The sequence below is a fragment of the Podarcis bocagei genome, assembly GCF_964188305.1.
Source record: "Podarcis bocagei genome assembly, chromosome: 5".
Lineage (NCBI taxonomy): Eukaryota > Metazoa > Chordata > Lepidosauria > Squamata > Lacertidae > Podarcis > Podarcis bocagei.
Genome location: NC_138129.1, coordinates 19,293,511 through 19,308,591, shown reverse-complemented (window position 1 = coordinate 19,308,591; position 15,081 = coordinate 19,293,511). Strand labels below are relative to the sequence as shown.

The 15,081-nt window shown below is 42.2% G+C and overlaps 1 protein-coding gene across 3 annotated transcripts in view; it reads right to left on the bottom strand.

Moving 5' to 3' along the window:
* Positions 1–15,081, bottom strand: part of ATP9A (ATPase phospholipid transporting 9A (putative)) — a 109,251-nt gene that overhangs the window by 58,352 nt on the left and 35,818 nt on the right. For all 3 annotated transcript variants that reach the window (XM_081196076.1, XM_081196074.1, XM_081196075.1), the window contains exons 2-6: positions 12,516–12,660; positions 11,730–11,843; positions 7,508–7,616; positions 879–937; positions 103–154 (exon numbers count right to left, since the gene is read on the bottom strand). In XM_081196076.1, coding sequence (XP_081052202.1) covers positions 103–154; positions 879–937; positions 7,508–7,616; positions 11,730–11,843; positions 12,516–12,660 — 479 coding nt within the window. The remainder of the gene's footprint in view (positions 1–102; positions 155–878; positions 938–7,507; positions 7,617–11,729; positions 11,844–12,515; positions 12,661–15,081) is intronic.

Below are 15,081 nucleotides of genomic sequence, written 5' to 3'. Positions count from 1 at the left end.
TCCACTTGGGCTACGTTTTCAAAATGATTCTTTTGTCCCATAAAAACAACAACAGCAAACCACCATTAAAGATCATTTTCACTATTGGTTCCAGATGTTTACCGTTCTTTTCTGACGTCCTGAGGAAGATCATGTCAGCAGGGACCCTCTGGTTCTGTTTTGAGAGATGGAAGGTGGGTTTTGAATGTTCAGCATACAATCAATGGCTACTAGTCACTGCTTAGTAAACTAGGCATCCCATAGGCCTTTTGTTGGCCACTGAAATGGTGGGCTTGCTGAGCCTTTGGCCTCACCTGGCGGGGCTCTTATGAAACAGAGTGGTTGAGAAAAGCATTTTTCGGCTATTATCCTCCACACGATTATGATCACATAAAGGAAAAGATTGAAGCTGCACCTGCTGGTCTAACCCCATATTATTAATTAAGTTAACAACATGGGTGGGTGTTATAAAATATAAAGAGCAGTTCCGCATATTTTATTAAAATATTATCCTTATTTCTATGATAATGCTGTGCATTACTACTTTAAAGACTTTGAAACATTTAAGCTAGGGTGTCTATGTATTAAGAGGATTTATATGCCTCCTTCCATTTCAAAATGAAATGTCAAGGCAGTTCACAATCTAAAACAACAGAATATTCAATAAAAGCAGCCCAGTGAAGCAAAGTTAAAGTTATAAATCACAGGCACCTGGAAGGCCAGGAACCAGTGTTAATGGTCAAGAAAATGCTCAGCTGAAGAGGTACATTTTCAGTGTCAATAGTGTTAGAAAAAGAGAGACAAAAGAATAGTGTACAATGTCAAACTAACCTGGTTCTCCCTCCCAGCATGCTAAAAGTAGTAGGAAAAGTATAAAATCTTTACAAATCCATATGTACCTTTTCCACAATAATAAGGTCCCCAACTTGAATACTGGAACTTTTCACTTTTACTGTACCTGTTGTGGGGGAAAAGATACACTTTAATAACATTCATATCTCTCCCATGTTGATTACCTTGGTAGCACATTTCGGAAATATGTGGAATCAATATTTTTGCCTTAAACTGCAGCGCCATTAAAAGAACTTCAAAGTAAGTGGTTGATTGACAGAAATTGTCCTCCCAAAAAATAGAAATCAATCAACTAAAATTTCTTCTTCTTTTATGCTGATCAATCCTGCCCTGCATTTCTAACATCTAAACTTACATTTTATTTACTTAAAAGCATTTATAAAAAGCTCAATGTTTAAAAATATTTTAATCAGTATACCACACATAATATAAAAACAATTAAAACAGCATCCTAAAAACAGAGATTCAACACAAAAACTAGTAAACCAGAATTAAAAGGAAAAAACCCACCCCCAAACCCAGACAAAGTCAATCTTATGCATCAGGGAAAGCCTAGGTAAAGAGATATATCTTTACAAGACATCTGAAGCAGCAAGTGGATACTATTTAACATAAAGCAGAATGAAGACCCTCTGCAGTGTAGGGGCGATGAGAAAAAAAAATCCTATTTCCAGGTCACCACCCTGCAATATTTTGTAGGGTCTAGTCCAGGGGTCCCCAAACTAAAGTCCACAGGCTGGATAAGGCCAGAGGGACTCGTTTATCCATCCTGCAGTTACCCCTGCTGCCTGCTCTTACCGGCACTGCGCTGCGTGGCTGCCCACTTGCGGATCGGAGGAGCACCAGAAATAGCTTGTGCGCATGTGCAAGCTTTATTTCTGGTGCACATCTGGGTTGGAGGAGGCCCGTGCACATGCACACAAGCTATTTCCAGTGCTCCTCCGACCCGGAAGTGCACCTGAAATAGCATGTGGGCACGCGCTCCCCCGCCCTCCAGCCCACCGCACGATTGGCGCTGGAGACCGGCCCGAGATGCGGTAAGTTTGCTGACCCCTAGTCTAGTCCCATGAGCAAAATCATCCCCAGATTATTCAAGTGGTCCTACAGGTCTATACTGGGGCCGTCAAGTATAAAACACATGGACGAAAAGTTAGCATGGCTTCATGCACCATAGGAGAATATGAAGCTGCCTAATGCTATATAGGAGTGACCCTATATGCCTATTCTGCTGCCAGTTCTCTGAGACCACAAAGGCTGTTCACATTCCCTGTTTCCTGATCCTGGGAACTGGAGATGCTAGGATTCAAACCTGAAACTGTCTGCATACAACCGACATGCTCTGTCACTTAGATATGGTCCCATGCCTTAAAAAATAATAATGACATAGCTCAGTCAGTAGAGCCCGAAGCTCTTAATCTCAGGTTCGTGGGTTCGAGCCCCGTGTTGGGGAAAAAGAATCCTGCTTTGCAGGGGGTTGGACTAGATGCCCCTCAGGGTTCCTTCCAATTCTAAAATTGTATGATTCTGTGGCTCCAATCTTCTCTGGTATATCTTCCCAACCGGTGCAATGCCGTGCTGGTGCAAAGAGGAAGGCGCCATGGGCATTGCACTAGGAAGGAAATCATGTACTGCTTGTCAACTTTCTTCCCTCACTTAAAAGGTAAAGGGACCCCTGACCGTTAAGTCCAGTGGCAAACGACTCTGGGGTTGCGGCGCTCATCTCACTGTACTGGCCGAGGGAGCCAGCGTACAGCTTCTGGGTCTTGGCCAGCATGACTAAGCCGCTTCTGGCAAACCAAAGCAGCGCACGGAAACGCCGTTTACCTTCCCGCCAGAGTGGCACCTATTTATCTACTTGCACTTTGACATGCTTTTGAACTGCTAGGTTGGCAGGAGCAGGGACCGAGCAACGGGAGCTCATCCTGTCGTGGGGATTCAAACCGCCAACCTTCTGATCGGCAAGCCCTAGGCTCTCCAAAAGTCCCTTTTAGAACAACCAAACATCATGGAGCATCTTTATAACAGGACGCCACCATCATCACCAGTGGTTTCCACTTCATTCCACAAAGGCAGGGCTAGCTCTTTGCACCCAACTTAAGGGACACATTAGGCCAAAACAGGAGTTGCCCCGGATTTAAAACACTTTTATGCCCCGGCTGGACATATGCCCAGTGTCCCAACTCCAGAGCGAAACAACTGAAACTACTTCTAAACCCCTGCTGTTCTGGTGACAAACAGCACATTTAACAAAAGTGCCTCCTGGCTTCTGTTAATAAAAGCCACAGACTTCCTTTGATGCTGTAATGATTGCTACAAATTGCAAAACTAAGTCATGTTGCAACAATATCGATTCGCTGGTAAAGAGGAAAAGGGGGAGAAAAAGGCTATAACAAATTCCTCTCGCTCACAACTGCTGGCCAACGCTGCACAGCAGCAAAATATTGGCTGTGTGACTCAAATATTATTTTCAGGGAGAGTTGAATGTGCACACATTGGGCAGTCTTACACACACACACACACACACACACACACACACTGCAGCTCCTTGTTGCATTCTCAGAGGCCCATATAAGATCAGCGTAAACAGTTGGGCGGATGAGCACCCACTGTTCCCAACCCTAACCCTGCAGAAAGCCATCTAATTAGAATTTAATTTGATTCTGACCTGTTTTTAGGAGGTAATTTAATTATTGTTTGATTTTATACCAATGTTATATATGTGATGTTAGCCACCCTGAGCCTGACTTCGGCCTAGGAGGGCAGGATATAAAGTTATTTATTATTAATAATAATAATAATAATAATTTATTATTATTATTATTATTATTATTATTATTATTATTATTATTATTATTATTATTACAGGGGCTCATATATTAAGCTGCATTAATTGTTTATTGTTTGCTCTTGCTTTGCCGATATGCTACTGTGTCTTACGTTATGCTTTTGGTGTTGTTAGGTAAAGACATAGCTGGGCCCCAAATGGGCATGCAGGCACTTTGCAAACCTTGACAATCATCTGATCCTCAGGACTTGAAAAAGGGGGACCTGCCAGAGCATGCGACCCCTCCCTTCTTCCCCTCTGGCCATACCACCATTAATCCCGGAAGTCTTCAATAAACCCTAGTTCCCCATGATAGCTGAACAAGGAAACTATGGGTTGCACCCAACATTAGTCCTACTCAGATTAAGCCTAGTGAAATTAGTAAGAATCACTAAATTAGATCTACTAATTTCAATGGTCCTACTCCCGAGTAAAACTTGGTTGTATACAAGGCTATGGTTACAAGGCATATTAAGCAAAGGGTTAAAGACCCTGGCTTATCCTTAACCATAGCTTCCCAGTTCCGATGCAATGGAGGCTACAATGAAGACTTCCAGGGTTAATTGTGTTGAGAAGGGAAGAGAAAAGTGGCTGCACAAGGATGAAGCACGTGTGTATCACAGCTTATTAAACTGTGATAGTCCAAACCATCATCATAATCATCATCATCATTATTATTATTATTATTATTATTATTATTATTATTATTATTATTATCATCCAAATTAGGCAAGCAATTATGTCATTCCAGTCTTGATTTCCAGCTATGCATACCAACTTTTTTTAAAAGAGTCAACTGAGGTTCATGATGATCCAAGTGCCACCACTGCAAAATAAAAATACTACGGAAGTGAAAAATTAATACATCCCATTAACAGCAGCACTGCGCCTTTGCTGTATGAAAAGGTGGCACCAAGATAAAACTGATAATGCAACTGGTATTGCCAATTAGCTGTTTGCTTTCGGGTTCTTTATATAGACCTCTCTGACGTGATCCTTGACACTGCAAAAGTAACCAGCACTAGCAACAGGGAATGCCTTCTTTATATAAAACTCTCAGCGGAGACATATCTATGATGGCTCACTGCAGCCCTGAGCACCTCAGCGACCGGGATGCATATCATTTGCAAACACAAAATCAAAACAAAACGTCCCCAGGAACAAATCAAAACAGACCCAAGACAGTTTTCATCTGTTTTGGTACGCTTCTGGCTTTTAGGTGGCCTTGCGCTCTGTAACTTGCAAAAATAAGAGCACAAAAGGTTTGGGAAAATATTGTTTTTCGATACAGCTGGTAAATGCCAGTGATCTGTATCAAAGGAGCACTCTGCTGGCAGGAGGTCTCTTTCCATTTCATAGGGTGGGTTTTGGTTTTTTTATGTAGTTCTCCCTTACTACGCTCTGTAATCTTGAAAGGGGGTTGAGGGGGGGAAGCAAGAAAAGAAAAACAACTCTGGAATTTTAAATCAACAGCCTAGTGAGTATCAAAACAGAAATCTGGCCTGCAAATTTAATAGCAAAGTTGGGTTGATGGATGGATGAATAGGAAACCCGAATCTGATTTATACAGATGGTTTGAAACTATTTGCAAAGCTCCTCTTTGGTGCCTCAAAAGGTAGCAGTAAAACAAGTCATAAAGATAACAAGCTGTGATTGCCCAATATGAAATTAAATGTAAAGGAAAAGTTGTCAAATTTTCACAATACAATTACTTCTATTTCACCCTCTCCCAGAACCAGCCCAGCAAACCAGAGAGAAATTTGAAAAGATTTTGGGCTGCCACATCATATTTTCAATTATACTCGCACCCTACCCTTTCTCCAGTTATGGTATTCCGCTGCCCATCACAAGTTTAAAATCATAGTTTTGTGGAGTTGGAAAGGACCACGAGGGTCATGTAGTCCAACTTTCCCTGTTATGCAGGAATCTTTTGCCCAACATGAGGCTCAAACCCACAACCTTGAGATTAAGAGTCTCATGCTCTACTGACTGAGCTATCCCAGGTCCAAGGCCACACCTCTGACTTCCCTCCAGCACAGTTTAGCACAGGGATGGGGAATCTCCAGAAGCTGCTGGACTCCAGCTCCCATCATCCCTGACCATGGGCCACATTGGCTGGGGCTGATGGGAGCTGGGAGCCCAACAACATCCAGAGAGCCACAGGTTCCCCATCGCTGGCTTAGTATATCATCTGAATTTGACAAACTGCGGTTCAGCTTAATTACAGTTTATCACCAAAAAAGCCAACTTCAAACCATGGGTTATGAATCTGGCTCATTTGAAACAAGTCACAGTTAACCGCAGTTCAGGTTTCAGGTGAAAGACTAGAAAACTAAACTATGTGACATCTAATCGTGGCCAGTGACCAACCCCAGGGAGGAAGTTCCAAAATTTTGCTTTCTCTCTCCTCCCACCCACCAACTGCTTATACGTAGAGTACACCTCTCCCTTCTAGCACATATTCCAAACAGCTAGTTCACATCATTTCCTTCCCCACCCCACCCCCACTCAAAATATAGCAGCAGAACAATCAGATGCAAATAAATCCCTGAAACACCTGCTCCAGAAAAAAGGTCATTGCCCATGACTTTGAAAGAAGGGGCACCACCTGAAAACAGGTACCAGTGTGGGTAATCTATAAAACTAGGACATCTTTTTCAATAAAGGACTGGAGGAGGAAAATCCATCCCTTAGAAATCTAGCATGAAAAACAGGCCAGACCACTTTCATTTTCTTTTTAAGGATTCCTTGTTCTCGATTTATCTGCACCTCTGGGTTTTTTTGTTGGTGTATGATGTCGAGAGAACGTGCCATTTAAAAACAATTTAATATGCCCAAATCTAGACCACCTTTTAATTCCTAGGATGTAGAAAGCACACTCCTATGAAATAATGCAAATATTGCTGTGAGGGCTGTCAACTAATTGGAGATGCTTGAGACTTGACAATAACAATGATGGGGATCCTGAAGTACATGAAATTCACAGAAGGGGATCTACCTCCAAAAGGCTTTTCTAAGTGCCAGGGGCCCTTGCAAACAGCATGCAGTATTTTGGGATGACTCATCCTATGTCCTATTACACTTCTCACAAGAAAATTTCCCCTTCCTCCTCCTCCAGCTTCCCCCACCCCCAAATAACCCTATATATCTACAGGGTCCTCCAACTCTCCAAAGCAAATCTGGTCAGCATACAGCTTGCAAGAGGGAGGAGAGGAAGGGAGAGTCCTGGTGCAGAAGTTTAAGCCCGTTCTGCTAGCGGATGCTCACAATGGGATTTCACCCAAGGAGCCTTACTTCTGAACAAACATGAATGGGATTAGGTTGCATGCCTAATTTGCAACACGCATTCCCATTCTGAAAAGATCCAAGTCAGGATTAGGATATTCAACAAATTCAGACCACCTATCGCTTATAATCTATAAAATGGATGTGGCTGTAGCAGCCTTCATCTCAAAAATATGAACTCCTTCGTATTCTCCCCTTCAATGCAACATACGCCATAATTAATCTGAGTAACTGGCCAGATCCCAATATGCATTGAATACTCATTCTCTGTGGAAGGTTCCCATTCCCTGAGAACTTATTGCCCAATTGTAGCTTGAAATTTATCTGTTCTGTCATCAGGAGTCTCTGATGCTCTGCCAGGGCCAAACGAAACAGAGGGGACTTGCTAAGCCATGTGCCTGTGTGCTTGGCAACCCCCCCCCCCACAGTCAAACCCCACCCCCCTTTCAGAAACTTTGCTCCTCCAATTGTCAGCAACATTTGATTGAGTTGCAACTCCCTGCTGTTCGGGCAGTCAGCTAAGGGACTCTGCAAGCAGATGTAGAAAGCTGGAGCCAAATAGCTGACCTCTCGCTGTGAGCTTGCTGTAGATCTGCGAGTTCACTTCCTTGTCACGCATGTAGCACCGGATCTCTTCCACAGCCTCACGGATGATGGTAACGGCGAGGACAAAGCCCTAGGAGAGAGCGGGAGGGAGAGGCGTCATTGAAAATGTGTGGATAAAAGCCCAAGGAACTCCCACTCTGTGCATGGAATGCCACTGAATGTCGGGAATACATTCTGGAGCGTGTGGCCTACCAGATGATATACGGTGACACTTTTCATTAAAATTGTCAGACTCTATAGAGAAAACTAAGCATTGAGCTGTGTCTTCATTTAAAAAGGAGCTCCACAAAACCTTAAAGCTAAATGTTCTTCGTGTTTTAAGTACTTGGGCAGCTCCAGAGGATATATTTGTTTATTTATTGAGCATCTATCCTGATCTGCTTGCACAACGTTTATGAGGATATTAAATTATATGACAATAAGCACTCATCTTGCCTTATTCCTGATTTGGTTGTGGAGTGTTTATACATCTTTCCATTAGCCATTCATTCATTACACAATTTCTAGGTCAGTTCTCTGCCATCTTCCTATGTGCAAAAAGGGTGTAGATTTTATGTATCCGTAAGCTGACTGCACATTTATAAACTGAATGTTTTGGTAATCATTTGTCATGAAAGGGTCAAATGATAGCTACCAGGACTAAGGACCACTTGGTTATATATTTATATAATCCGTCCTGAGATTCTTAGCACTCAATGCATGTTAAATGCCTTGATGTCCTTCATTGGTCGGTGAAGACTATTTTATTCCAGCATGTTTTTGGCAACAGATTAGTTTTAAGGAAAGGACTTCCCATAGCGCTGCACTGTTTTTACTATCTGCGTTTTAATAGATTTGTTTTTGTATTCTATTTTTTATATAATTTTATATTGTTTTATTTCTATTACAGTTTAATTGCTTTTTAGTTTTAATTTCTGTAAGTTGCCTTGAGTCCCAGTCTAGGGAAAAGGCAGGATAAATAAATATTATAATATAAATATAATAATAACAACACATACATATAATTACTAAACATATTATCTTTTTTGTACTATGCTTGTTCAATAACTTTTTTCTTTTAAAGAATCACATTTGTTGTATGAGGGTGACAGAGTGCTTTAATCCACTGACAATGCAAAAAACCTAAATTTCCAGAGTAACATACCCTTCAACATTTCTCTGATGAAAATAGGGACATCCCATTCCATAATGATAATTTTACTATTTATACCCTACACCCCTTACTGGGTTGCTGCAGCCACTCTGGGCAGCTTCCAACATATATCAAAACATAATAAAACATTAAACATGTAAAAAAAACCCAACCCTTCCCTATTCAGGATTGCCTTCAGAGGGCTCGAGAGACAGATAATTCCATCCCCTCCAACATTTCTCCAGTGAAAATATAGACATCCTAAGGAAAAGTGGGACATTCCAGGATCAAATCAGAAACCTTCTCTAAATAAGGGACATCCCTGGAAAATAGGAACACCCTGGTCTGGAGGCATCCCTTGTTTTGTTTTTTAAAAAAACCAAGGCACAACAATATCCAAAAGAACATTCTCAATGTTGACACACAAATCTCTTAATATTTCTTTTCCTTACCTGTATCATGGAATTATAATTTGTTACTTAAATGCAGTTAAGCCCTACCCACCTGCCACAACGCCTCCTCAAAGGAAACTAATCTGTCTGGCTAATTTCAGGGCATCCCTTGCAAAACTTCTTATGAACATTAATTCAGAAGTGCATTGCTACATGCCCTCAAGGCTTGGGGACGCTTTGCAAAGAGATGCAAATCCTTCTGAGGGGATACAGGACAGCTGCACAAATTTGGAAGTCACAGCATGAAGCCAGCCCTAAGGGGTTTTTCATTATTTCTCCTTTGAGGGCGCCAAGTTGTCATGGCATGCATGTGCCCCCCTCACCCCCCAAGATGATGGAAATCTCCTCTGGCACTTATAGACTTTATATACCATGGCTTCTGAATGTTTTGCAGCATTTCAAACTATTGTTTTTAATTAGCATTCTGATAAAGAGTCCAAAAACATAGCTCGTTATTGTTACAGGCAACACACACACAAAGTGATAAGCCGCTGTGATGTATTCTTATGATACAGCAGTATATATTTTTTATAAATCATCTAGATGCATTTGGCAATCAAGGATTTCAAATAATCACTCCCCCCCCCCAAAAAACCCCCTTCATGTTCTGCCTCACTAAGCCATCCCAAGTCGCTATTCTATACCAAAATGGTTGCATTAGCAGCCTGCAATGAACAAAAGGCCTTTTATATATAGGCCTGGCAGCTCACATGCTGAATTTCAATGGTTCGTGTGATGTGGGGGCAAATCACAATGGCCTTATAGGTTTGCAAGCCAGCCTTGCAAAAACCAGCCTCTAACTCTCCGCTTCTCTTTCCCAAGCCATAACAAATGAAACAGTGCAGCTACAGGCAACCACCCGATTGTTGACACAATGGCATCTATAAAATGAGGCCGCAGAATTCGGGATCACAAGAATCTCCGCTTTTGTTTAAACGGGTTCAAGTTTCTTGTCTTTGCAGCTGTGAAGGTATGCTTGAAAGGGTGCAGGCAAAGTCTGCCAAAATCTCAGAAAGCTCGTGGCTGGGGGCTTCCAGTAGCTACCTTGAATTAGTTTCCTGCCCTTCCCAATGACTAGCAAACCCAGCAATGTGCAAAACAGTTAAAATAAAAGGATGGTGCAAAACAAGACAATTTGGAAAACCAATAAATTAATTGCTCTAACCGGTTTCAGGGATGTGCAATTCAGACGAAGACACCACACTGTTCCAATCAAATTTAAAGCTACCCTCCTTGGCTTAAAATAAAAAGAAAACCTTCCGGGAAAACTACACAGATTTGCCGCACAGCAACCCAGTCTGAACATTATATTAATATTAAAAACAAAAGCAAACAATGGTTTAATGTGAACAAGTTCCCATGGACAGAGCCTGGCTTGTCATGACATTTAAATCCAGACTTGGTGGTTTGCTTCATATATAATATATAATAATTTAATATTTATACCCCGCCCATCTGGCTCGGTTTGCCCAGCCACTCTGGGCGGCTTCCAACAAAGTATTAAAATACAGTGGTCTGTTAAACATTAAAAGCTTCCCTGAATAGGGCTGCCTTCAGATGTCTTCTAAAAGTCTGGTAGTTGTTCTTCTCTTTGACATCTGGTGGGAGGATGTTCGACAGGGCGGGTGCCACTACCGAGAAGGCCCTCTGCCTGGTTCCCTGTAACTTGGCTCCTCACAGTGAGGGAACCGCTAGAAGGCCCTCAGTGCTGGGCCTCAGTGTCTGGGTAGAATGATGGGGGTCGAGATGCTCCTTCAGGTATACTGAACCAAGGCTGTTTAGGGCTTTAAAGGTTAGCACCAACACTTTGAATTGTGCTCGGAATCTTCCTGGGAAGATGCCCTGGGTTGACATCTTCACTGAGTTATCAACTTTGACCCCACAGTTTTGTTCATGGTTAGTGACCACCAGTTCAGACCGCCATGGGCATATATACGAAGTTAGGATTTTTAAATATTTTTTTTCCCACTGGCTTTACACATGCTTACACTGAATTGCATTTGCCATTTCACTACCCATTCATCCAGTTTGGACTCCTTTTGGAGCTCCTTGAAATCCCACTTTATTTTCATCGCCTTGAATGATTTGGCATCATCCACAAACTTGGCTACCATACTGCTCACCCCTAGCTCTAGATCATTTGGTTTAATACGGTGTAGAAGCTTAATTCTGAACCCAACATACAAAATGTCTATCCACTAAGAAACACTGGCCAAATAATATATAGTTAATTGTTGCGGGAATAATTGGTGGAACGTTCACATGATGTCTTACTCTTCCCAGGGTTAACCCAAGGGAATCTCCCTTAGCTGTACTCCTAGAATGGCTGATTTATGGGATAAATTACCTTTTTGGATCAAATATCCCTCGTGCATTTCCTTAGACCTCTGAAGGTCCCAATTTTGAATAGCAAACCTTTATTAAATCACTTTCGGCAGCTACAATTCCCAAACACATAAAGGACAGGCTTCATAAAACAAGCTAACAAAAACCATTTTAAGTTATGGCACCACTTGGATCTCTGAGATAAGGTAACAAAGGACATCTTGTATTCAAACACTGAAACTTTTCTTGAGTAAATAAACTCGATACTACCTACCAAAGGAACCCAATACGTGTAAAGAGCACCGAGCCTCATTTCAGGAACAAATTGAGAACAGGCCAGAAACAAGAAGTAGAGGTTGAAGAAGTACTTGAATTGGTTGAACAGCACCTAAGAAACAGAGTGAGGAACAAGAAAGGCATTTGTAGCAGCACATCTAAGGTTAACATGGCTCACCATGGAATTGTTTAAGACAGCTTTTCGCAACCCGGTGCCCTCCCAAAGTTCTGGACTACAACTCCCATCAACTGGATGGAGCTGATGGGAGTTGTAGTTCAAAATATTTGGAGGATACCAAGTTGAAGGCTGTTCCAAGGCATCTAGCAACATTTTAGGAATTCAGCTAACCAGGAAACTTTAAGAAAAAAATGCAAACTTCAACACATTCCAGGACATTAAAGATATGGAGTCAACTGTGGCTCCCCCATCTATTTTTCCCATTACAGCACAGTTTAAATGCTGCATCCATTGATACATATATCACATGGTAAGAGGACTGAAATGGGAAAAGTCCCAATTTCAGTCCCTTCTCTTCCCTCCATTCAGTTGTGTTGGACTGGGAAATTCCTCAGCCACTTCTTCACTATTGTAGGCAACAGGATGGCTTATTGGGGCACAGACAGGGAGAAACAAAATTAAGCTTCACTTAAATGCAGAAGAGTAGATTGAGCCATTTCAGGTTACACCTGCCTTAATTGCCCACTCCAAATAAACCACCGGCACTCAGCACTCAAATATAAATAGAAGAGGAAAGCACACGGTTTTTCAACATGGAATACATACCCCTGGCAGGAAAGTGAAAAAGTTGTACTTCTGGTTGTTGATCACATTTCGTGGGTATCGCTGGTCCCTCTTTTCTGGGTGGCCAAGCCAAACCGTTCGAGGCCTTGGGTCTCTTCTTCCACAACATCTTAGGCACTCACAACATCTGTAGGAGGTGGGGGAAGTTTTAAAAATGTATTACATTGAGGACAGCTATCATAAGAGCCCTGTTGGATCAGTCCTTGGGCCCATACAGTCTAGGATTCCATTTTCAACAATGGCCAACCAGGAAGCCCACAGGATGCCAAGAAGACAATGACCTTTTCCAGGAGTGGTCAGTACGATGGATGTTGTTGCAGCTTAATAGGAAAGGGCAGGCTGAGTCATACCGACGAAGGCTGCATTCACACCGTATATCTAAAGCACTATGATATCACTTTAAATACTCATGGCTTTCCCCAAAGAACTCTGGGAGCTGTAGTCTGGTTAAGTGTGCGGAGAATTGTTTGGTGATTCCTATTCTACTCACAGAGCTAAGGTTTACAGAGGGGTTCAACAATCAATTCCTCTCCCCAGGCAACTCTGGAAGTTGTCTCATAGCCTTAATTCAAATGCTTCTTTTTGAGCTGAGCACTCCATTATTTATTCTAACTCCTGCCTTCCCAACCCAGCACCAACCATATGTTTCAAACAGTGTTAGATACATAAGCTAGGCACCACATGGCTCCTAAACCAGGGTTACTGTTGCCAAAAAGGAATGTCTAGTTGCCATTTTGGGGTGAGATGGCTCAAAAGTCGTATTTTTCAATGCAACTTTGGGATTCCTGAAATTCTCTCTGATTGTGCAGATAAAATATCACAGATAGAATTCTACAAGATGTGTTGTTAGTGTGTGAAAAGAGACAAGATCCAAGGATCCCCAGGCATGTACCTCCAGATGGTGGAGACATCAGGCACCATCCTGGCGCCCGGGCGTCTTCACTTGGTCATAAGTGGCCAAGAGGCAGGTGCAAAATGCACCTGGTGAATTTTGAGTACTGCTTGAAACGTATTATGAACATATCCTTGTATGTAGTGCCATACATGCAAAGGTCCATGAACAGGAACACTAGCATTAAAGGACAACGGAACCGGACCCTTGAACCCCACATCCTAAATCCACATGCAAATCCTGCATTGCGACAAAGCAGGGATTCTTCTTTTCATGCCATGTTAGGATGATGGCACAGAGAGCCTCATAAAGGAAGTGTGGCCCCATAACAGTCCTCTGTAATCAGGAAAAGGAGACATGAAATGGATAGGGCCCCAGGGCTCCAGCCATTAAACTTTGCACCCTCTGAGAGACATCCAGTGTGGCTGGGGCAACCCAGTCAGATGGATGGGATACAAATAATAAATTATTATAAAAATTATGAGAGGCTCCATCCCATGACCTTCCTTGAGGACAACAAACTTGCTTAAACAACAAACAAACCCTAAAACTACACACAAAACTACAGCCAAGATTGTTACACCTGCACAGTATGACCACAGAATATACTATGCCCCCAATTACCAGAATATAGACAATTACAGACAGGGTATAGACAATCAAATGTCGGGGGTCTGCTATTACCATAACTGAAATACATACCCTCCAACATTTTTCCGGTGAAAATAGGGACGTCCCATTCCATAATGATAATTTTGCTATTTATACCCCACACATCTTACTGGTTTGCCCCAGGCACACTGGGCAGCTTCCAAAATACATAAAAAAATAAGAAAACATTAAACATTTTTTAAAGAAACCACTTCCCTATACAGGATTGCCTTCAGATGGCTCAGGGATTAGAGAACTCCATACCCTCCAACATTTCTCCAATGAAAATAGGGACATCCTAAGGAAAATGGAACATTCTGGGATAAAATCAGAAACCGGGACAGCTTCTAAAAATCAGGGACATCCCTGGAAAATAGGGACACTTGGAGGGTCTGGAAATACAGTCACACAACTGTGAAAAATGAACTTGACGCAGAGCATGTAAGCCACACCCTAGCCTCCCCTTGTGATCCCAAAGGAACAAGCACACTCCAGCATTCATCCAGGAATTCACCTGAACTTAGCTCTTAGGCAAATTCTCTCCATTCCTTCAAAGCCTTCGCTGCCCAGTAATCCCAGAAGAGGCCTAAACTACTGATAAGCACAGAAAGCAGCTGCTTAGTTTGGGTTTTTTTTAAAACGTAATTAGCTGCTTGCTTCTCTTCTTAAATACCCTGCATCCAATCAGAGACTACCTTCCTGGTTGTTAATCAGGTGCCAGAAACTGCCAATGGCCACATCCAACCACTCTTTGAGCAAAGGCTGATTAAATGTGTGTTCCTGTGTGTCTGTGTTGAGAGGTATTTGTTTAGCACCATTGGCTTAAGATTTCAGTCCTAAATACACTATTTGGGGAGTAAGCCCCCACCGCAACTGGGGAGACACTTTTCTAAAAAAAACATGTTTGGGATTCCACTGTCCCTATTAGGGTTGTCAATTTTTCCCTTGGCCTCTGTAGCAGGGTCTGTTTAATCACAGACATCAGCAGCTGATCTTAATATGCAC